The 22762-nt window shown below is 42.9% G+C and overlaps 1 protein-coding gene across 2 annotated transcripts in view; it reads left to right on the top strand.

The window, feature by feature from the left end:
• NTAQ1 (N-terminal glutamine amidase 1) overlaps positions 1-17607 on the top strand; it is a 40697-nt gene extending 23090 nt beyond the window's left edge. The window contains exons 5-6 of one of the 2 annotated variants that reach the window (XM_056522709.1): positions 1998-2122; positions 17056-17607. In XM_056522709.1, coding sequence (XP_056378684.1) covers positions 1998-2122; positions 17056-17162 — 232 coding nt within the window. In that variant the 3' untranslated portion in view covers positions 17163-17607. Of the gene's footprint in view, positions 1-1997; positions 2123-10484; positions 10931-17055 lie in introns of those variants that run through there. The other variant, XM_056522708.1, reaches the window with a different exon arrangement.
• The last annotated feature ends 5155 nt before the right edge of the window (positions 17608-22762 follow it).

Genomic DNA, 22762 nt, shown 5'->3' with positions numbered 1-22762 from the left:
CTCCTTCCCCAACAGGTTAAATTAAACGGGTAGGCTTACAATACCCCATAGCAAACCTCTCCAGACAGTTCATGACCTGGACAGAGGTGTCAGCAGAGAGAACTCTGTGGCACATAGGTAAAAAAAAAAAAAAATCGCAAACCCCTTCAAGAAGTCTGACCTGGAGTACAAAACTGCCTTTGGTAAGCACTTTTAAAAAGTCGCAATAAAGTCTCAACTGAGACTTTTTTGTGTTTTGCTCATGTGCTCCAAATAAATCAACCCCCTGTGTTAGTATGATAAATATGTGGCACACAAATGTCTCCCATTGTGACCGAAACTTCTGTGAATTATATATTTTCCAAGTTTCAAATGCTCTTTGCTATTACAGAATTGATTTGTTCTAATGTCTACAGCAGGGTTTCCCAACTAGGGTGCCTCCAGCTGTTGCAAAACTACAACTCCAAGCATGCCCGGACAGCCGTTGGCTGTCCGGGCATGCTGGAAGTTGTAGTTTTGCAACAGCTGGAGGCACCTTGGTTGGGAAATGCTGATCTTACAGTATAAGTATATAATTCAGAACTGCATGGAAGCTTCCAAGAACTTATTTTTTTTATTTTGCTCCATTATAAGTCTATGGGACCGAGAGCGGAGGAGGAAATTGCTCTACCTCTCGCTTCTCCCAGCTTTTTCCTCCTGATCTGTGGGGGTCTCAGCATTGAGACCTTGACTGACTAAAACATATGACATGTCTCTGACACGTTTAAAGTTTTTTTTAAATGACGGGTACACTTTAGGTAGCCCTGGTTACTACTATGCATTGCAGAGGGAGGTGCAGCCAGATCACATCTATGTGAAACTAAATTGTAGACAGAGGTCCTATGCAGCAACATGCATGTCACGTGCAATGTGCAGAGTTGTGGGTTTGCAACAGCTGGAGCCATCCTTGTTGGGTAACACTGCTGTATAGTTTTTGAAGTTTTGCACTCAAGGGTTGCAGTTTTCCAAATTTCCACTAGATGTCAGTCTTGTATTGGTAAATTTAGGTTTTTATGCAGTTCGGCCATCTGTCCCCGTTTTTTTATCCCCGTTTCGGTTACTTTCTTGCAGGCTGTAAACGGATTAAAAACGGTTTTAAAAAAGATCCCATTCATGTCAATGGGATTTTCTTTACAATCCACCTACATCCGTTTGTACCCGTCTGCGCTCATTTCCATTTTTTTGACTGCAGAAAAAACAGCACATGCAGTATTTTTTCTTCCAGCAAAAAAAAAAAAACGGAAGAAAAGTCTATGGAAAGCGGATGCGCCTTAAATGTCATCCATTTGCATCCGTTTTTTTATCCGTTTTTACTTCTGAGCATGCTCAGAACAAAAAAAAAATGTTTTGGGTGATTTATTAATTGAACAATAACTGATACAAACGGATAAGTGTCCATATATAGTCACTGCACTCTCGGGTCGGCATCAGTAAGTCCCCATTAGCGCTGCCGTCTACCATTCCTATTTATATAATTTTTATTTCATTTTAATGGTGATACAGGGTCCCATTAGGTTGACATAATAGCTGCTGTGGGGCGCACTACCTGGGATCCACAGCGCCAAGGTGTATTCTATTTTTTTTCTATTTCCAGATTTGTAAATTATTTCTATAAAAAAAATCTTAATCCTTCCAGTAGTTATCAGCTGCTGGAGTTGAGTTTTTCTTTACTGTCTTACAACAGTACTCTCTGCTGACACCTCTGTCTGTCTCAGGAACTGTCCAAAGCATTAGAGGTTTGCTATGGGGATTTGCTCCTATTCTGGACAGTTCCTGAGACAAGCAGAGGTGTCAGCAGAGAGCACTGTTGTCAGACAGAAAAGAACAACTCAACTTCAGCAGCTGAGACGTACTGGAAGGATTAACATTTTTTTTTAATACAAGCAATTTACAAATATGTTTTAACTTTCTGGAGCCAGATGAGATATAAGTTTTTTCCTGGAATACCCCTTTCACAGATAATATGTGTTCTCTTGTAGGAAGCTGAGGGTAATACGGGCAGAGGAGTATCTCAGGACATTCGCTTCTGATCGATCCCATATGAAAGATGCCAACAACGAATGGAGGAAACCTCCACCTCCTTATCCTTGTATAAAGACACCAGGTGAGTGATTACTATTAAGGTTAGTAGTGGCTCTTCAGTGTCTTTGTCATTAGAATTTTGGCATGTGAAAAGTTTTGTTTGGTCACAGTCTTAGTGCTGAGGTCCCCACAGATCAGTAGAATTAACAGGGGAGAAGCGAGTTAAAGGAAAACTGGCATCAGTGTCACTGCACTAACCTGCTGCTATAGGTAGGTAGTGTAGGGGACACTGATGACAACCATACTTACCTGTCCCCGATCTGTGGCCCCGTTCTCCCGGGATCTTCATCTGGTCCCTCCCTGTGCACAAAGCCTGCTGCCGGACAGAGAAGGAACAGATGAAGATACCGGGAGAACTGGAGCACAGATCAGGAAAGGTAAGTATGGTTTGCCTTAGTGTCATCTAGTTTACCTTCCTGTAGCAGCAGGTTAGTGCAATGACGCTGATGACAATTCTCCTTTTAAAAACGTAATTTCTTTACTCACTGTGATCTGTCTGTGATCGCTGCGAGTTAAAAGAAATATTCATGGGCACCGCTCACGTGATCAGCGTTCTGAACATGGCAGCCCGGGGCTTCTGGGTTTGTGATGTCACGCTACGTTTCCTCCTTTCGTGTCTATGGCAGGGGGCATGACGGCTAATACAGAGCCATCACTCCTCCTATAGCCATGAATGGAGGGAGCGTGGCAGCTGTGGTGGCCCGTCATACGGCACAAAGCTGCGTTCGGTGCACCGGATGACTGGGGTGCTGCCCCGGAGATCATGGGGGACCCCAGCGGCCTTATGGCCTTTGCTTTGCATAGGGGATAAGATGTTTAGGGGCAGAGTACCCCTTTAAGTGCTTGCTTCTCCTCACTGATTCTGCTGATCGCAGGGGCTCTCAGCACTGCGACCTGACTGATCAATACTTTTGCCATGTCAAAAAGTTTTTTTTTTTTTAGAAAGGGAAACCTTTAACAGTATGCTTATACATTACTTATCCTGAGTTACATTGTATTTTATACTCTAGAGCTGCACTCACTATTCTGCTGGTGAGGTCAATGTATACATATATTACATTACTTATCCTGTACTGATCCTGAGTTATATCATGTGATATACTCCAGAGCTGTACTCACTATTCTGCTGGTGAGGTCACTGTGTACATACATTACATTACTTATCCTGTACTGATCCTGAGTTATATCCTGTATTATATTCCAGAGCTGTACTCATTATTCTGCTGGTGAGGCCACTGTGTACATACATTTACATTACTTATCCTGTACTGATCCTGAGTTATATCCTGTATTATACTCCAGAGCTGTACTCACTATTCTGCTGGTTGAGTCACTGTGTACATACATTACATTACTTATCCTGTACTGATCCTGAGTTATATCCTGTATTATATTCCAGAGCTGTACTCATTATTCTGCTGGTGAGGCCACTGTGTACATACATTTACATTACTTATCCTGTACTGATCCTGAGTTATATCCTGTATTATACTCCAGAGCTGTACTCACTATTCTGCTGGTTGAGTCACTGTGTACATACATTACATTACTTATCCTGTACTGATCCTGAGTTATATCCTGTATTATACTCCAGAGCTGTACTCACTATTCTGCTGGTGAGGTCACTGTGTACATACTTTACATTACTTAGCCTGTACTGATCCTGAGTTTTATCCTGTATTATACTCCAGAGCTGCACTCACTATTCTGCTGGTGAGGTCACTGTGTACATACATTACATTACTTATCCTGTACTGATCCAGAGTTATATCCTGTATTATACTCCAGAGCTGCACTCCCTATTCTGCTGGTGAGGTCACTGTGTACATACATTACATTACTTATCCTGTACTGATCCTGAGTTATATCCTGTATTATACTCCAGAGCTGTACTCACTATTCTGCTGGTGAGATCACTGTGTACATACATTACATTACTTATCCTGTACTGATCCTGAGTTATATCCTGTATTATACTCCAGAGCTGTACTCAGAATAGAAAATAGTATCTTAACCCCTTAAGGACGCAGGACGTAAATGTACGTCCTGGTGAGGTGGTACTTAACGCACCAGGACGTACATTTACGTCCTAAGCATAACCGCGGGCATCGGAGCGAAGCGCCCGTGTCATGCGCGGCTGATCCCGGCTGCTAATCGCAGCCAGGGACCCGCCGGCAATGGCCGACGCCCGCGATCTCGCGGGCGTCCGCCATTAACCCCTCAGGTGCCGGGATCAATACAGATCCCGGCATCTGCGGGAGTTCGCGATTAAAATGAACGATCGGATCGCCCGCAGCGCTGCTGCAGGGATCCGATCATTCATAACGCCGCACGGAGGTCCCCTCTCCTTCCTCCGTGCGGCTCCCGGCGTCTCCTGCTCTGGTCTGTGATCGAGCAGACCAGAGCAGGAGATGACCGATAATACTGATCTGTTCTATGTCCTATACATAGAACAGATCAGTATTAGCAATCATGGTATTGCTATGAATAGTCCCCTATGGGGACTATTCAAGTGTAAAAAAAAATGTAAAAAAATGTAAAAGTAAAAAAAAAGTGAAAAATCCCCTCCCCCAATAAAAAAGTAAAACGTCCGTTTTTTCCTATTTTACCCCCAAAAAGCGTAAAAAACATTTTTTATAGACATATTTGGTATCGCCGCGTGCGTAAATGTCCGAACTATTAAAATAAAATGTTAATGATCCCGTACGGTGAACGGCGTGAACGAAAAAATTTTTAAAAAGTCCAAAATTCCTACTTTTTTAATACATTTTATTAAAAAAAAAATTATAAAAAATGTATTAAAAGTTTTTTATATACAAATGTGGTATAAAAAAAAAGTACAGATCATGGCGCAAAAAATGAGCCCCCATACCGCCACTTATACGGAAAAATAAAAAAGTTATAGGTCATCAAAATAAAGGGATTATAAACGTACTAATTTGGTTAAAAAGTTTGTGATTTTTTTTAAGCGCAACAATAATATAAAAGTATATAATAATGGGTATCATTTTAATCGTATTGACCCTCAGAATAAAGAACACACGTCATTTTTACCAGAAATTGTACGGCGTGAAAACAAAACCTTCCAAAATTAGCAAAATTGCGTTTTTCGTTTTAATTTCCCCACAAAAATAGTGTTTTTTGGTTGCGCCATACATTTTATGATATAATGAGTGATGTCATTACAAAGGACAACTGGTCACGCAAAAAATAAGCCCTCATACTAGTCTGTGGATGAAAATATAAAAGAGTTATGATTTTTAGAAGGCGAGGAGGAAAAAATGAAAACGTAAAAATTAAATTGTCTGAGTCCTTAAGGCCAAAATGGGCTGAGTCCTTAAGGGGTTAAACTGAAGCCATAATGTTTCTTTCGACCTCCGTCAGGTAATGGGGTCTGAGGATACATTTAGCTTAAACACGTGGACATCACCCAGAGTAGACATGTGGATTGAACCTTGGAGTTGCAAACCATGGAAACAGCAGTGGGTGCAGTTACTGAGGTCCTTCTCTTGTGCTGGATCCGCACCAGTCCTGAAGGCACCGGTGGGGGGTTCTGTTATGGTTTCTGGAGTGCGGTTCCAGAATCTGTCTGGCTCGTCACGATCCGCTCTGGACAGAGATGTGACAGATCTGCTCCGGTTATATAAACCTGCTTAGAAGTGTTTACAGTGGTCGGCGCACAAACATCAGGCTGTGATCAATACATGTGTGCAGATGTTATTCTGATGGGACTTATATTAGCTGAACCTCTCAGCCTTTATAGAGATGATAACAATTATAGGAATATTCTAGACAAAATGTAAAAAAAAATAATAATAAATTTAAAAAAAGCATTCGCAACCGTGAATATATGAAACAATCTATTGTATATGTTTATCAAGAAAAACTAATTTAATAATCACGTTTAGTTGCTATGAGCAACTTTTCTTCTGGACAGGCTGTGATAAATCTCCCCCAATATCTAAAGACCCTGTCTAAGGGTGGGTTCACACTACGTTTACTACAAAGAGGAACCGGATCTTGGGGGGGGGGGGTGAAATCCATGCGCTCCCGTATCCCATGGCGAAGCAGTGACTTGTTAGTAAAGTTGTTCTATCAAGCAATAACTATACTGTAGGTATCAGGGGCCCAGGTCAGGAAGATGACAAGGATTGAAAACCTTGTAGCTAATCACAGCATAGGACTAAGGATAGCAGCAGGAGGGGAGTGTGCTTCTTCTGTGCAGGAGCAGTGACTTGATAGTAAAGCTATTCTAGCAAGGAAGGACTTTACTGTTGGTGTTGGGGACCGGATCATCAGGATGGCAGGAAATGAAAACCTTGTTACTACTCCCTGCATAGGACTGAAGGCAGCAGGAGAGGAGTGCGTTGAACTTGTAAGAGGCAGTGACTAGATAGTAAAGCTCTTCTAGCAGGGGAGGACTAGACTGTAGGTGTCGGGCCATAAAGATGGGGGGGGGGGGGCGGGGGAGGGTGACAACCTTGTGGCCAATTACAGCATAGAGAATAAATTAAATGTATACAAGGAGTATCAGGCCATACATATGCCCCCAATAAACACTAAACCTCTCGGCAATAGACTGTAGAAAAAACTAATGTCCACTTACGGACAGAGGCGCCTTGTTAAAACATAACTTTTACTGATTAAAATTGATGATAGTGCACAAAAGTGGTGAAAGAAAAAGAAAAAAACCTGTTAAGTAACAGTAAATATAGCCGTGTGTTCACACAGATTGTGTAAAGTAAATAAGTACGCTCCTATAATTAAGGCTAGAATTCCACTGAGGTTTTTTCCCACCAGCAAAAACTGCCAGGAAAACTGACACGGATTTTCCTTGCATTTTGGCAGTCTTTCTGGTGTTTTTTCTGGTGTGTGGAAATAGCCAGTTTTCTCACTGTCTTCTGGGTACCACTCTGTGGGTCGGATGCTGAGCGCCCGGTCCATAGAGTGTAAGGAGATGAGGAGTGATGTACAGCATCACTACTCGCCTCCCCCGGCCGTATAGTATACAGGGGGGCATAGTGTACCTGTGTATACTATACAGGAGCCGGGAATTCTGTCACCAGACTGACAGGACTCCCTGCTCCTATAGCCCCTTTGGGTGGTAGACTGAATATACAGCTAGCTATAGATAGCTGTATATAGTGTATACAGAACACTAGGTCCACCTTCCTCGCTCCCTGTCCCTGCCAGGTCTGTGTAGCTCCGCCTCCAGTGATGAAGTCATTAGGGGCGGAGCTACAGACGGGAGCCAGGCTAGTAGTAAGTCTGAAGCTCTGTTCACATTGTCCGTTAGGTATAATGTGAACAGACCCTTCTGGCAGTGTCTACCCAGACAGAGAGACTCCAGCTGTTGATAAACTACAACTCCCAGCATGCCCAAACAGCCAAAGGCTGTCTGGGCATGCTAGGAGTTGTAGTTTTGCACCAATTGGAGGCTCCCTGTTTGGGTAGACATTGCATTATGGTCGCTCTCCCAGCGGACAGCGCCAAAAATGTCCTAACAAATATTTTTGTGTTTTTTTTTTTCTTATTTCAAATCCGTGTATGCAGAGGATTACGGCGAATTCGATGGATTACGGCAGATGAACCGTTTTTTTTTTTTTCTTTTAATAAAATGGTTAACGAGGGCTGTGGGGAGGTTTTTTATTTTTTAAATAAAAGAATTTTTCCAATGTGTTGTGGTTTTTTTTTTTTGTTTTTTTTTTTTACTGAATTTTCAGGCTTAGTAGTGGAAGTCGTCTTATTGATGGAATTCATTACTAAGCCAGGGCTTAGCGTTAGCCCCAAAAACAGCTAGTGCTAACCCGCAATTATTACCCCGGTAACCACCGCCACAGGGGTTCCGGGAAGAGCCGGTACCAACAGGCCCGGCGCATCAAAAATGGCACGCCTGGGCGGTAACAGGCTGGGGAGGGCCAATAAAAATGGTCCTCGCCCACACTGGTAATGTCAGGCTGTTGCTGCTTGGTATCTGGCTGAGAATGAAAATACAGGGAACCCTATGCGTTTGTTTTATTTATTTATAAAAAATGTTTTTAAAAACACATGGTTCCCCGTATTTTCATTCTCTGCACAATACCAACCTAGCAGCAACAGCCTGACGTTACCAGGGTGGGAGAGGACCATTGTTACTGGCCCTCCCCAGCTTAAATGACTCCAGCCTGTTACCGCCTAGGCCCAGGAGCGCCATTTTTGACGCTCCGGGCCTGTTGGTACCGGCTCTTCCCACATCCCTGTGGCAGTGGATACGGGTTAATAATTGGGGGTTAGCGCTAGCGGTTTTTGTGGCTAACGCTAAGCCCTGGCTTAGTAATGGATTCCGTCAATAAGACGGCTTCCACTACTAAGCCTGAAAATTCAATAAAAATAAAAAAAAACACAACACATTGGAAAAATTATTTTATTTTAAAAAACACTCCCCCCACAGCCCTCGTTAACCATTTTTAAGAAAAAAAAAACTGTTCATCCGCCGTAATCCATCGACTCCGCCGTAATCCTCTGCATACACGGATCTGAAATGAGAAAAAAAAAAAACACAAAAAATTGGTTAGTACATTTTTGGCGCTGTCCGCTGGGAGTGCGCCCATAATGCAATGCCTACCCAAACAGGGAGCCTGCAGTTGGTGCAAAACTACAACTCCCAGCTTGCCCAGACAGCCTTTGGCTGTCTGGGCATGCTGGGAGTTGTAGTTTAGCAACAGCTGGAGTCTCCCTGTTTGGGTAGGCATTGCCAGAAGGATCTGTTCACATTATACAAAACAGACAATGTGAACAGAGCCTTAGACTAACCAGCCTGGCAATCATCTGAAGCGCCGCCCATAATGATGTTATCACTAGGGGGCGGAGCTACACAGATCCTCCTGGGACTGGAGGGAGGAAGGGGATTTCTTTATCTTCTGTATACACTATATACAGCACCCAAAGGGTTAACCTACACTGTTCAGCATAGCTGTACAGCTGATCCTGACACTCACATCAGGACGATCACAGCGTGTGTCAGAAGGAGTGATATCCACTGTGATCTGTACCTTACTGCAGGTACTACTACTCCCAACATGGAGCACATTCTGCTCCATGCTGGGAGCAGTAGTTCCTGCATTAATAGACAGATCACAGTGAGTGTGCCTCCTAACACCCGCTGTGATCCTCATGTATAGATGTGGCCGCTCTTCTATGGTCCCCTGCACTGCCGTATGTGTGTGTATATATATATATATATATATATATATATATATATATATATATATATATATAAAATATACACACATATTCATATTTCCCACTGAGTGGAACCATCTTGCCAATCACAGCTCTCCGCAATATGAAATATGAATATGTGTATATATACGGCAGTGCAGGGGACCATAGAAGAGCGGTCAGCCGCATCTATACATTATACAGGAGGATCGCAATGGGGCAATCTGTCAATTAATACAGGTACTACTACTCCCATCATGGAATAGTGTGTTCCATGCTGGTAGTAGTAGTACTACCTAAAAATGTAAAAAAAAAAAAAAATAGTTAAAAACACACACACACACACACACACACACACACACACACTACATTTTTATTATTGTGGGCTACATTTTTATTATTATAGGTCCCCGGCCGCCCACATAAATTGATCCCTGTTTAAAAATGTAATTCTAAAAAAGATACATTTCGTTAAATAAAAATTTTTCCATCACTACTGTATCTTTTTAAAAAAAATAAATTTTAATGATACCCTACGGAATTTTATTAAAAAAGGTATTTACATCACTTTTTTGGTTCCCTAAAGTCCAAAAAAGAATAAAAACCGCCGGCAAAAATGCCAAGGTTAAAACCAACATGGTGGATCTGGCATTTTGCAGTTTACTATTGACTTGCAGCTAACATCTGGACGCTGTGCGGGAAAATTGGCGTTTTTTTATGGCATTTTTGCAACAACAAAAAAACCTCAGTGGAATTCCAGCCTAAAGGCAGCAGCAGCAGCAGGAAAGGAGTGTGCTGATCTTGTGACAGGCAGTGACTTGATAGTAAAGCTCTTCTAGCAGGGGAGGACTATACTGTAGGTTTCGGGCCATAAAGATGGGGGGGGGGGATTGAAAACCTTGTAGCCAATCACAGCATAGGACTAAAGGCGGCAGCAGGAGAGGAGTGTGCTGATCTTGTAAGAGGCAGTGACCTGTGTAGTTGTGAAACTCTGTTTTTCCAGGACAGGGCTGTGAAAGAAACTTAGACAAATGGGAGGTCATAATGGGAGGAATAATTACAGCACCCCCACAGAGTTTTTCAGGAGATAAGTGTGTTGAATTTGCCACAGGCAGTGACCTAAGCTTTAAAGCTGGGCATGCTGGGAATGATCTAAAATTGCACAACCTTTTCCTTCTCTGCAGAAGCTTTTATGAACCTGGATGACTTCATCAGCATGGACCCGCGGGTGGGACACGGCACCGTGTACACACTGGAAGCTTTCACGGAACGTTTCGGTACACCTGTGTGACGTACGGCTCCGCTCTGGTTCGTGAGGACAATCCATTGAAACAAGCCATTGTGAACAACAAGTTTCCACTGTGCATAATTCATTCGAGACATTGTAAATGTTCCGCCGCTCGGCTAATTCCTACAGGCGGGGTGCACGGGAGGACACACAAGGAGGCATTGACTATTTATACAGCACTGGAGCTGCCAGGATTTTATTTAAAGGGACAGTACACCTACAGAGGAAAAGAGAGTGAGGTTCAAACCCACCTGGTCCTTATCCCTCTTTGGCTGAGGACACTAAAGTGTTGCTGCTTAGCATGTCATAGACCAGTGGTCTGCAAACTGTGGCCCTCCAGATGTTGCAAAACTACAACTCCCAGCATGCACGGACAGCCGTTGGCTGTCCGTGCATGCTGGGAGTTGTAGTTTTGCAACATCTGGAGGGCCACAGTTTGGAGACCACTGCCCTAGACCAAGTATTGTCAATCTAACCCCTGCCCCATCCCCCTCTCATATTCAATGGCATGCTGGGAGTTGTAGTTTTGAAACATCTGGAGGGCCACAGTTTGTAGTGTCAATCTAAGCCCTCCCATCCCCCTTTCATATTCTATTACATATGCACCAGCACTAAAGGGGGGGGGGGGGGGGGGCAGAAGGAGATGGCGAAATGTTTTGTACAGGAGACACTATAAAGAAAGTAGATATTTTATATATAAAGGTATAAAAAAAAGCACATTTTCATGGAGATTTTATATCCAAGTTCCCATCTTTATTTACTTAGTGTTTGATCTTCTTCTGTATGTTCTGTAACTACACACCAGCCAAACATTAAAGATTCAATTCTATTTAGCTTCATCTGTGAGCAGTGTTTATAGTAGTTATATTCTTGTATATAGGAGCAGTATTATAGTAGTTATATTCTTGTATATAGGAGCAGTATTATAGTAGTTATATTCTTGTATATAGGAGGCAGTATTATAGTAGTTATATTCTTGTATATAGGAGCAGTATTATAGTAGTTATATTCTTGTATATAGGAGCAGTATTATAGTAGATATATTCTTGTATATAGGAGCAGTATTATAGTAGTTATATTCTTGTATATAGGAGGCAGTATTATAGTAGTTATATTCTTGTATATAGGAGCAGTATTATAGTAGATATATTCTTGTATATAGGAGCAGTATTATAGTAGTTATATTCTTGTATATAGGAGCAGTATTATAGTAGTTATATTCTTGTATATAGGAGCAGTATTATAGTAGTTATATTCTTGTATATAGGAGCAGTATTATAGTAGTTATATTCTTGGATATAGGAGCAGTATTATAGTAGTTATAGTCTTGTATATAAGAGCAGTATTATAGCAGTTATATTGTATATAGGAGGCAGTATTATAGTAGTTATATTCTTGTACATAGGAGCAGTATTATAGTAGTTATATTCTTGTATATAGGGGGCAGTATTATAGTAGTTATAGTCTTATACTTAGGAGCAGTATTAAAGTAGTTATATTCATGTATTTAGGAGACAGTATTGTAGTTTATACTTGTATGTCGTAGGCAGTGCTATAGTAGTTATATTCTTGCACAGTATTATGTTACAAAAAAGGAATTTAGGTGCACGACTGTGGTAGATGTACACAATGACATTGGCCATACCTCAAAACTGATGTTAAAATTGAGACATTAGCCAGTGTATCCTTATATGAAGGACATACCAGAACCCGCACACCAACGCCAAGGTTTCTCAAGTGGCACGGGACCTAACACTAAACCTACCTGTGCCGTATGGGCAAAACCAGGGGCCAGTGGGCAATTACGGCAGCATTAAGTCTAGCTCACAGACTGCTCCCGGGTTACCTCCAGTGTGACTAGGCACACATACATTGGGAGGTGGGAGCAAGGCTATAAGCTGCACCCACATTGGCTGATATGTTGCCGACCTGACGGGCAAATTAATGCTACCTATAGTGATGATACAGGCGCATTAGTATAAATTTTAACAACAAAGATGTGGCCTCAAATGGCAGGAGGTGCTCAACCCCTAATGCAGTTGTGCATATATATTGAGGAAGCAGATCCTACACTTGTCATCTATTGAATGGACCACAAGTGTAGGATCTGCTCCCCCAATATATATGCACAACTGCATTAGGGGTTGAGCACCTCCTGCCATTTGAGGCCACATCTTTGTATTATATTAGAAATTTTTTTTTTTTTTTTGCAGGTATGGGCTGTATTCTTGGACATAGGGGGCAGTGTAATAGAAGCCCTAAGGGACAATTAACAGTAAGAATAAAAGCATATAGCCTCCGTAAAAAACAATTTACCTTTACAACTTTACTTAACCTTATCATTGAGGTAAATCTTAATTCCTGGAATTACTCAGTAAATGGACCTCTGTTTCAGTATTCTTTGATGGGATCATGTTGTGTTTGCCTTTTAGCATTCGGTAACATGATGTACACCATTTCTGAGAAATCCCAGGTGTCATGTTGTTGCCAGGACTCACGAGAGCTCTCGAGATGCAATCAATCTAATGCTGAAGGAGCGCTCCAGGTTCTGGCTCAAGTTCTTCAAACTGGGCCTTAACAGACTATTTTTGTAGCTTTTCTTAAAGTGTGAACACTTGCCAATCACACAATACACATGGCCATCACATAACCCAGCGTGCCTGCTGATACTAATCATTACTGCTGTAGACAAGGACTCACCGGCACATTTATTTTAGTTCTTAAAGGGTTTGAATTTGGAACATTTTCAAAAGAACATAACCCTAAATTTAAAAAAATGAGTGAAATTTTGGAAGGGATGGTGGAAACTATACTAAATAATTTGACAATTATTTTATTTGTGTGTGTAATATATTAGGGATCGACCGATTATCGGTATTGCTGATATTATCGGCCGATAATCACGATTTTGGGCATTATCGGTATCGGCAATTACCTTGCCGATAATGCCCCGCCCCCCGCACCGCCCCCACCGCAGCAGTGTCACGGGGGGATAAATAGCCGATAACTTATACCGGAATATCGGTATAAGTTATCGGCTAGCGGCCCTAACCTCCACCGATTATCGGTATCGGCCCTAAAAAAACAATATCGGTCGATCCCAAATATATATATAATATATATATATATATATATATATATATATATATATATATATATATATATATTGTACTGAACGGGGTCTTGACATGTTTTGACCAATACAATACCATGTGATGAACGCTTCACAGTCACTCTCAGAAATCTTGTTGACCTTTCTGCGGCTCAGTTATGCATAAAGATGGTGGCTTGAATGTCTTTGATTTCGGGCAGATTGTTGGGGCATGGGGGTGCTGTCTCAGTATGGTGGTGCCGCATTTGCTGGCTGTTCCTGAACCACGTTATCAAGAGTGTACAAATTCCAGTTGAATCGTGGACAGACGTCTGACACTGAAGGTGACACTGTGGCAGGTCATGTCTGGTTCAACCTACTACTTAACCCTATGCCTCCCCATGCCTTAAAGGGGTACTCCAGTGAAAAACAATTCTTTTTTAAATCAACTGGTGGCAGAAAATTATACAGATTTGTAAATTACTTCTATAAAAAATAAATCTTAATCCTTCCAGGACTTATTAGCTGCTGTATACTACAGAGGAAGTTGTGTAGTTTTTTCCAGTCTGACCACAGTGCTCTCTGCTGACACCTCTGTCTGTGTCAGGAACTGTCCAGAGCAGGAGAGGTTTGCTATGGAAGATTTTCTCCTGCTCTGGACAGTTCCTGACACGGACAGAGGTGTCGGCAGAGAGCACTGTGGTCAGACTGGAAAGTACTACACAACTTCCTGTGGAGTATACAGCAGCTGATAAGTACTGGAAGGATTAAGATTTTTTAATAGAATTTATTTACAAATCTGTTTAACTTTCTGGAACCATTTGATATGGAAAAAATTGTTTTCCACTGGAGTACCCCTTTATCACAACAAACACCCGCATAACTTACCTTACCCGCTCCCCTGAAACAAGGATCGACAACACAGGAGCAGGGACCAGAACATATGATCGCTGCAGGAGTAGAAGAACAGGTGAGGTAAGTATGTGGGCGTTTGTTGTTTTTTGGCATGGGTTAACTATAGTGTTTTCATGGAAAACTTCTTTAAGGGTACGGTTCCATGTAGCTCTAGTGCAGCATATTTCACGGTGTGCAGCGGGAAATACGCTGCGTATTCGCCAATGAGTGTTGCATTTCTCTTAAAGGAGTACTCCGGAGCTAACCTTTTATGGGGGAAATGGAGCATGAGGCAAAGTTATATAAGATTCTAATATACTCACGTTTTCCATATGGTCTTCTTCCCGGTCTTCTCCTCGCTTTTCTCTCCAGCCAGAAGCTGGGTCTTTTGATGACGCTCGACCTGTATTTCTTCTTGATCCGCCGCCATCTTCGCCCGGTGACTCATCGCTCCCATCAGTCACTGCGGGCTGCGCCGGCCTCCCCGCCCGGAGTCGGCTACTCCCCCAAAGTTCATTTATTCTGCGCATGCGCAGTACTACGTAAATAGCGTAGGGCTAATGCTAGGCTCCTATCGCTGCCTACGTTAGCACTATGCTATTTGCGTATTGCTGCGGCATTCTTGTGACACCGCTAGTGCAGTGTTTCCCAACCAGGGTGCCTCCAGCTGTTGCGAAACTACAACTCCCAGCATCCCCGGACAGCCTTCGGCTGTCCGGGCATGCTGGGAGTTGTAGTTTCGCAACAGCTGGAGGCACCCTGGTTGGGAAACACTGCACTAGTGGGCACATGGATGGGTGGATCAGTGGGCTAGTGGGCACATGGATGGGTGGATCAGTGGGCTAGTGGGCACATGGATGGGTGGATCAGTGGGCTAGTGGGCACATGGATAGGTGGATCAGTGGGCTAGTGGGCACATGGATGGGTGGATTAGTGGGCACATGGATGGGTGGATCAGTGGGCTAGTGGGCACATGGAGAGGGCTGGGAGGATGGGAGGAGATAACCACAAGGGAAGGAGCTGTGGGCGTCACTTTATTATAATTTATTATAATTTCCTGGGGGGGAGAGGAGGGGGAGAGAGCAGCAGCTAACAGGAAGCTGGCGCAGGGAGTCATGGGAAATGTAGTCTTTATGACATGGCTGCTTACTGCTACAGGTGGCAATTACAAGAGAATGGCTGGGCCAAATTTGACAAATGAGGTATCATTGGAAAGGTCTTTGAAAGAGCTATCAGATGAGGTAAACTTTTTATTTAAGTACCAGCGCTCCGGAGTACTCCTTTAAGCCCTTTATATCGGTTGGTATTTTCTGGTGAGCATACAAACCTCACTGAACACACAGGGCTGCAGCTGGGTAGCCCTGTATATATGCTCATCGGAGAATACACCAGTGGCGGATCCAGAGTCTAGTCTCCGTAGGGGCACTATCGGAGTATTTTTGTAGAAAATAAGACGTTGCTTATGTGGAACCCAGAGGATACGGAGTATGAGCAGTGGTGATGCGAGGGTGTCACCTGATGCGGTAGAAAATGATGTTGTACCCCCCCTGAAGTAATTTTTCAGCCTGTGGTATAGCGCATTGTGGAAAATTATTTCCAGTACAATAAGGAGTCACATAATGGAACAGTGCTAAAGAAGTTTATACCATGTAAAACTACAGCTCCCAGTATGACCTGAGCAGTGGTGTAAGGTTATGCTGGGAGTTGTAGCTTCACCCATCATAACTGTAGATCATACAACTGACTACAGCTCTGATGGGATATAATGAGGAGAATACACAGTGATATCAGTTGACGTCTCCTCAATAGACTTCCCTTATCTAATTTAGCTGGTATATATGGTCAGGACTTGTTCCAGCTAAATCTTCTCTCTGCTTAACTTTCAATTCCGTTCCTCTATATGAAAACAATTATTAGAACCCTGCCGCACACTCTACCCTCTGATTCTCAGCACCATTCTGATCAGCTGACTTAAAGGGGTACTCCGCTGCTGAGTGTTTGGAACAAACTGTTCCGAACGCCGCTGTAGCCGTCGCCGGGAGCTTGTGATGTCATAGCCCTGCCCCTCGTGATGCCCCGCCCCCTCAATTCAAGTCTATGAGGGGGTGAGGCATCATGAGGGGTGGGGCTATGACATTAGTTGCAGATTGATCTCTCTCTCACCAAGCAATCGCTCCACCCATTGAAGCAGACAGGCTCACTGTCATCAGCTGACTAGTGATGTAATGTCTCGGCCGCATTGCAACCAGGGAAAAATCTGAGACCACAGTAATTTTGTATGCTGTTAAAAATAAATATTGGGGTGAAAATCATCACACAAAGGTACAGACACTATATTATGAACCACACTAACTTTACAGCCTCTATAGCATAGTCAAATAAGAAAAATTCCTGGAATACCCCTTTAACAAGAGATTTATTTGAAAATATTTTAGATGTTATATTAGTATGAATATTGATCACGATACTTGTGTTATTTTAGCTATATGTATGATGACGGATCCTTCTTGGCAGAAATTGGAGGTCGCTGGCAACACCATATGGATAGACTCCATTTTAGTAGAGATATGGGAGACTTGCACTATTTAAAATGAAGATAACCGAATACCGGATATCCGGTTAGGGGAGGCGCAAGGTGCGTTTCACAGCAAAGGGAAGTACAGGCCAGCCAAATGAAGCGCACGTTGCGTTCCAAGTTATGTCATGGCGCAATGGATGACGGTGCGGCGCAGCTTGGTGACATGTTCAGTTGCCCATGGAAATGAAGATGCCGGGTGGTAGAAGAAATAGATATGTGAGAAAGTAGTATAACCAACTTCTATGTAGTCACAAACCGGAAGTCTACCGGTGTCAGTATTGCCAGTGGCGCCCACCGGAGGTAGATGAACATGTGAGTACCACTGTATATTAGTAAGGAGTTTTAGTAAGTGAAACATGGCCTGAGGAAGGGGAGTCCATGTGCTCATCTCCCTGAAACGCGTTGCTATAGCACTTTGTAAGATATTTATGATATGTAATAAAACATCCTCCACTACAGACGCCTCCAGTACCTTCTTTGGGTGGAATTCAGTAATGGATCGTTCCACCAGTGAGAAAAAGAACCTGAGACAAGCGGACGTGGAGGGGGGTACCAATATATTATGCTTTGCTTCCCCCACCGAGGAGTGAGATATATCTTTGTTGGTTTTTAACTTCCATTTTCCACTGCTGTCAATTCCCTCCACCTGAGCGCAAGCACTTTGTTTTTTGTATTGTTTGTATATTGAGTCTGGATGGGGTTCTAACCATCTGGGATCTGGAGCTGCGTCCACCCTCTCATCAGGGATCTTGTAAAAGAGGAAAGGGATCTGTTGAAACATATATCTGGTTCAAGGTGTTGTGGGGAGCTACTACACATAAGTAGGTGGTGCCCAATTACACCAGGTGAGTCTACCTGTTTGATCAGGGTTATTAATGCTTTGGTTTATTTTAAAGGGGTACTCCGGTGGAAAACTTATTTTTTTTTAATCAACTGGTGCCAGAAAGTTAAACAGATTTGTAAATTACTTCTATTAAAAAATCTTTACCCTTCCAGTACTTTTTAGTAGCTGTGTGCTACAGATGAAATTCTTTTCTTTTTGAATTTCTTTTTTGTCTTGTCCACAGTGCTCTCTGCTGACACCTGATGCCCGTATCAGGAACTGTCCAGAGCAGGAGAAAATCCTCATAGCAAACCTATGCTGCTCTGGACAGTTCCTGACACGGACAGAGGTGTCAGCAGAGAGCACTGTGGACAAGACAAAAAAGAAATTCCTCTGTAGCACACAGCTGCTAAAAAGTACTGGAAGGGTGAAGATTTTTTAATAGAAGTCATTTACAAATCTGTTTCACTTTCTGGCACCAGTTGATTTAAATAAAAATGTTTTCCACCAGAGAACCCCCTTTAAGTGGATGAGCGCTGTTTTTTTTTTTTTGTAATCGTTTCTTTCTCTATACATTGTCTAGTGGTGATGCCTGGTATTGCAGCTTGAATAATACCAGACACAGAGATATCTTGGTAAGAAATGAAGGGGACACACTACATTTAAAGGAGAACTACCGGATATAACAACTTATCCCCTATCCTAAGGATTGGGGATAAGTCTCAGATCACGGGTTCTCCCACACGGTGCCCAATGCCCCCTCCATGCAGCTCTATGGGAGGAACAAAGCGTTGCTCTCAGATATCTCCGGCTCTGCCATAGAGCTGCATGGAGGTGGCCGCAGCTTCATGTTGTGGTCGAAACTGCTCCTTTCATGCAGTGAGATGGTTTTCAGTGCAGGAGATCTCGGGGGTCCCAGCGGTCAGACCCCTTGCGATCTGACACTTTTCCTTAGGATAAGGGATAAGTTGTTACATCCCAGCATTCTCCTTTAAGACTAGTCTGACCCCTTCATTCAGATTATTGGTGGGGCGTGAAGACTCTGGCTCCATTCAATCTAATATAGAACTTGGCGTGTAGGCATTGGTGGAGTGGGTCAGTGAGTTCAGACAAATTAGTGACCATAGAATGGATATAATAGCATGAAGCACATGCAGTTGCTCACAAGCCATGACTATTGATGGACGTTTCGGCAGCTTTGCGACCTCTTGATGTTGATTCTGGCGGGTAGTGTCTGTCATGCTTCATGTTGCCCAGTTCTGTTGAGAAGCTTGATTCGACTTGAAATATTATTTCATTAAAAGCGATGACCCCTGTAGCTAAGCAGATTCATGAAATATTGAGACTATGAAATAAGGCCAAGATATATATCACCGATCAAACGCGTTAATGCCTTCTTATCCAGGTTGTCATACTCCCTGCCGTGTAGACAGAAACTTGGAGTGGCCAGCCTCATAGACTTGTGGTCATCATCGAGCAGGAATGAAGCTGCGATCCTGAGAACCTTCCCACACCATCATAAATGCTAATCTGCTGGGGAATTTGGGAGATGACCGAAGCAATGTCCTTCACGAGCCAAATGTGTTTTATCATTAAAATGAAGGAATATGTTCTAAACTCTGCTTTTGGTTCAAAATATTAGATGAAGTAGAGCCGAGTTTGTCATTCGGTATAGCTCGATGATATGTGACGGTATGCCATACAGTGCCTTGCGTAAGTATTCATCCATCTTGGACTTTGCTACATAGTAATATGTAGAGAATATATCTCAAAATTATAAAAATAATTATTAATTATAAAATCAGAAGTGTTTAGCGCATATATATTTGTCCCCTATATTGTAAAAGCCTCTAAGAATGATCCGATACAGCCAATTGCCTTCACAGTTTACATTTGCATTTCACATCATTAGTAAATAGGAGCTAACTGTTTGTACAAATGTTATGTTTTGTGAAGGCTTCAGAGTTTGTTACAGAGCATTACTGAACCAACAGCAGCATGAAGACCGAGGAGCTCACTAAAGAGGTCAGGAATAAAGCTGTGGACAAGTAAGTTAGGCTTAAAAAAAAAAAAATAGTCCAGTCTATGAACATTTCACAAAGCACCATAAAATCCATTTTAAAAAAAATGGAAAGACATCCGTAGACCTACCAAGACAAGGCTGTCTACCCAAACTGACAAGCCGGGCAAAGAGCAAATTAGGGGAAAAATTGGGGATTTGTTTTTTTTTCCACTAGACTTCTCTTTTAAATAGAAGTAATTTTCAAATCTATATACCTTTCTGGCACCACTTGATTTGAAAAAAAAAAAATTCCCACCAGAGTACCCCTTTAAGGAAGAGGGGCAAGAAAAACTTTGTTGTTGAAAGTGAGGCACAAGTCTAAAGGGGTAAATTCTTATCCAAAACACTGTATGTAACTTAGCATATCTGTCACATTTGGTGTCAAATATTGCATGCAGTACTATTCTTGCCCTTAAAGGGGTACTCCAGTGGAAAAAAAAATTTTTTTTTAAATCAACTGGTGCCAGAAAGTTAAACAGATTTGTAAATTAGGACGAAAAATGCAGGAGCCAGCGGTATGAAAACTTCACCTTTTATTGTAATCCAAGTAAAAAATTCGACATGGACGTCTCAATTACAAACGATAAAACCTCCTGGACAAACAACGATGCGTTTCAGGTCATGTGACCCTTCATCAGATGCACCATGCTACTTCTACTATGTCTAAGCCTACCTGGCTGGTTCTCTGTGTAGATCCGGCTGGTGGATGGAGTCTTACAAGCAACTGTCCCAGGAAAAAAAATGCTAATTATCTCTATAGGTTACAGTGTGGAGCCCTGCTAAAAATCAATTACGTGCACCAATGTTTCCCAACCAGGGTGCCTCCAGCTGTTGCAAAACTACAACTCCCAGCATTTTATATTAAAAATACCTGCAATGCAATGGCTGGTATTTATCTAACCAATCCTTCAACTACCAAAATGTTGCACCTTATACTATACCAGTGTTTTCCAACCAGAGCGCCTCCAGCTGTTGCAAAACTGTTGTAGTTTTGCAAGAGCTGGAGGCACCCCTGGTTGGGAAGCACTGATTATACTATATACTACTATATGGTCAAACATGCTGGGAGTTGTAGTTTCCGTTTGGGGCAGCTGCTGAGCCACAGGCTGCATCAGGGCATGCTGGGAGTTGTAGTTAGTTGTTGTTCCTTGTTGTTTCAACAAGCTGTATAACAAGCGGTAAATAAAAGAAATAAATAAATGCTTGAGGATTCAGGTAACATGCTGCCCATAGAGATGTCTAAAAAGGAAGGCGTTAGCAGCAGAGTGAGATGTGATATAGTCTGGGGTCAAGTCCTGGAAAAAAAAAAGTGAGGGAACTCATCCAAGATTTTCCACTCAAGGGCTGTTCCTGCTGTGAAAAAAAGTGCAGGAACTCAGTTCCCATGCATTCCTGCAGGACTTGAGCCCTGGATATAGTGTCATATCTCACCACAGTGTTGTCACACAGCTTACACTGATCAGTACTGCTCTATAATGTCCTACACGCTGCTGCTGCTGCTGCTGCTGCTGCTGCTGCTTTTGAGGGTCTGCTGTAGAGAGCTAGGATGAGCTGGATCTCCACTTCTGTGTGAATAGATTGTATGCAGACATCTTGACAGCGAATCTACATCCACTATCTCATTGGCAACTCTTAGGGAACTGTGTTTGTCCTCTGACTGCGTTGCTTAAAGGGGTACTCCCATGGAAAACTTTTATTTTTATTTTTAAATCAACTGATGCCAGAAAGTTAAACAGATTTGTAAATCACTTCTATTAAAAAAAATCTTAATCCTTCCAGTACTTTTTAGGGGCTGTATGCTAAAGAGAAATCCCAAAAAGAAATTAATTTCCTCTGATGTCATGACCACAGTGCTCTCTGCTGTCCATTTTAGGAACTGTCCAGAGCAGTTTGCTACGGGGATTTTCTCCTATTCTGTACAGTTCCTAAAATGGACAGCAGAGGTCAGCAGAGAGCACTGTGGTCATGACATCAGAGGAAATGCATTTCTTTTTTGGATTTCTCTTTAGTATACAGCCCCTAAAAAGTACTGGAAGGATTAAGATTTTTTAATAGAAGTGCTTTACAAATCTGTTTAACTTTCTAGCACCAGTTGATTTAAAAAAAAAAAAAAAAAGTTTTTCACGGGAGAGTACCCCTTTAACCTGTTAAGGACATAGGACGTTCTCTAACGTCCTCACTACCTGGGCTTTAATGCCCAAGGACGTTAGAGAACTGGGCAGAGATCGGAACTGGATGCCTGCTGAAATGCTTCAGCAGGCATCCAGGGCAAATGCCGAGGGGGGCCATGTATGCCCCCCATGTCGGCGATCGCCGCAAATCGCAAGGGAAATCGCCCTTGCGATCTGCGGTGATACCGGGCTGATCGGGTCTCTGGGACCCGACCGCCCGGTAATTTTGCATGATCCCGGCTGTCACAGACAGCCAGGACCATGCTGAAGTATCGGAGCGAGGTGGCAAGCCGGCCACCTCCTCCTATACCCTGCGATCCGTCGGTTAACTAACCGACCAATCGCAGGAGGGGGGGCGGTTACTTCCTCCCGTCCTGCCCGGCCCCTTGAAGTCCGGAGAGGACGGGAGGAAGACCGGAGGACGCGGCGGGGGACGGGGGAGTGCTGGGGACCGGCCCCGGTACTTACCTCGTCCCTGAAGACCCGGATCCCGGCGAGGAAGATGGCGGCGGCGGCGACAGGTGAGTAGATCTTCAGCCGCGGTCGGGCCCTTTA

The sequence above is a fragment of the Hyla sarda genome, chromosome 5 (assembly GCF_029499605.1).
Source record: "Hyla sarda isolate aHylSar1 chromosome 5, aHylSar1.hap1, whole genome shotgun sequence".
NCBI classification, from domain to species: Eukaryota; Metazoa; Chordata; class Amphibia; order Anura; family Hylidae; genus Hyla; species Hyla sarda.
This window is presented reverse-complemented; position numbering and strand designations above follow the sequence as displayed.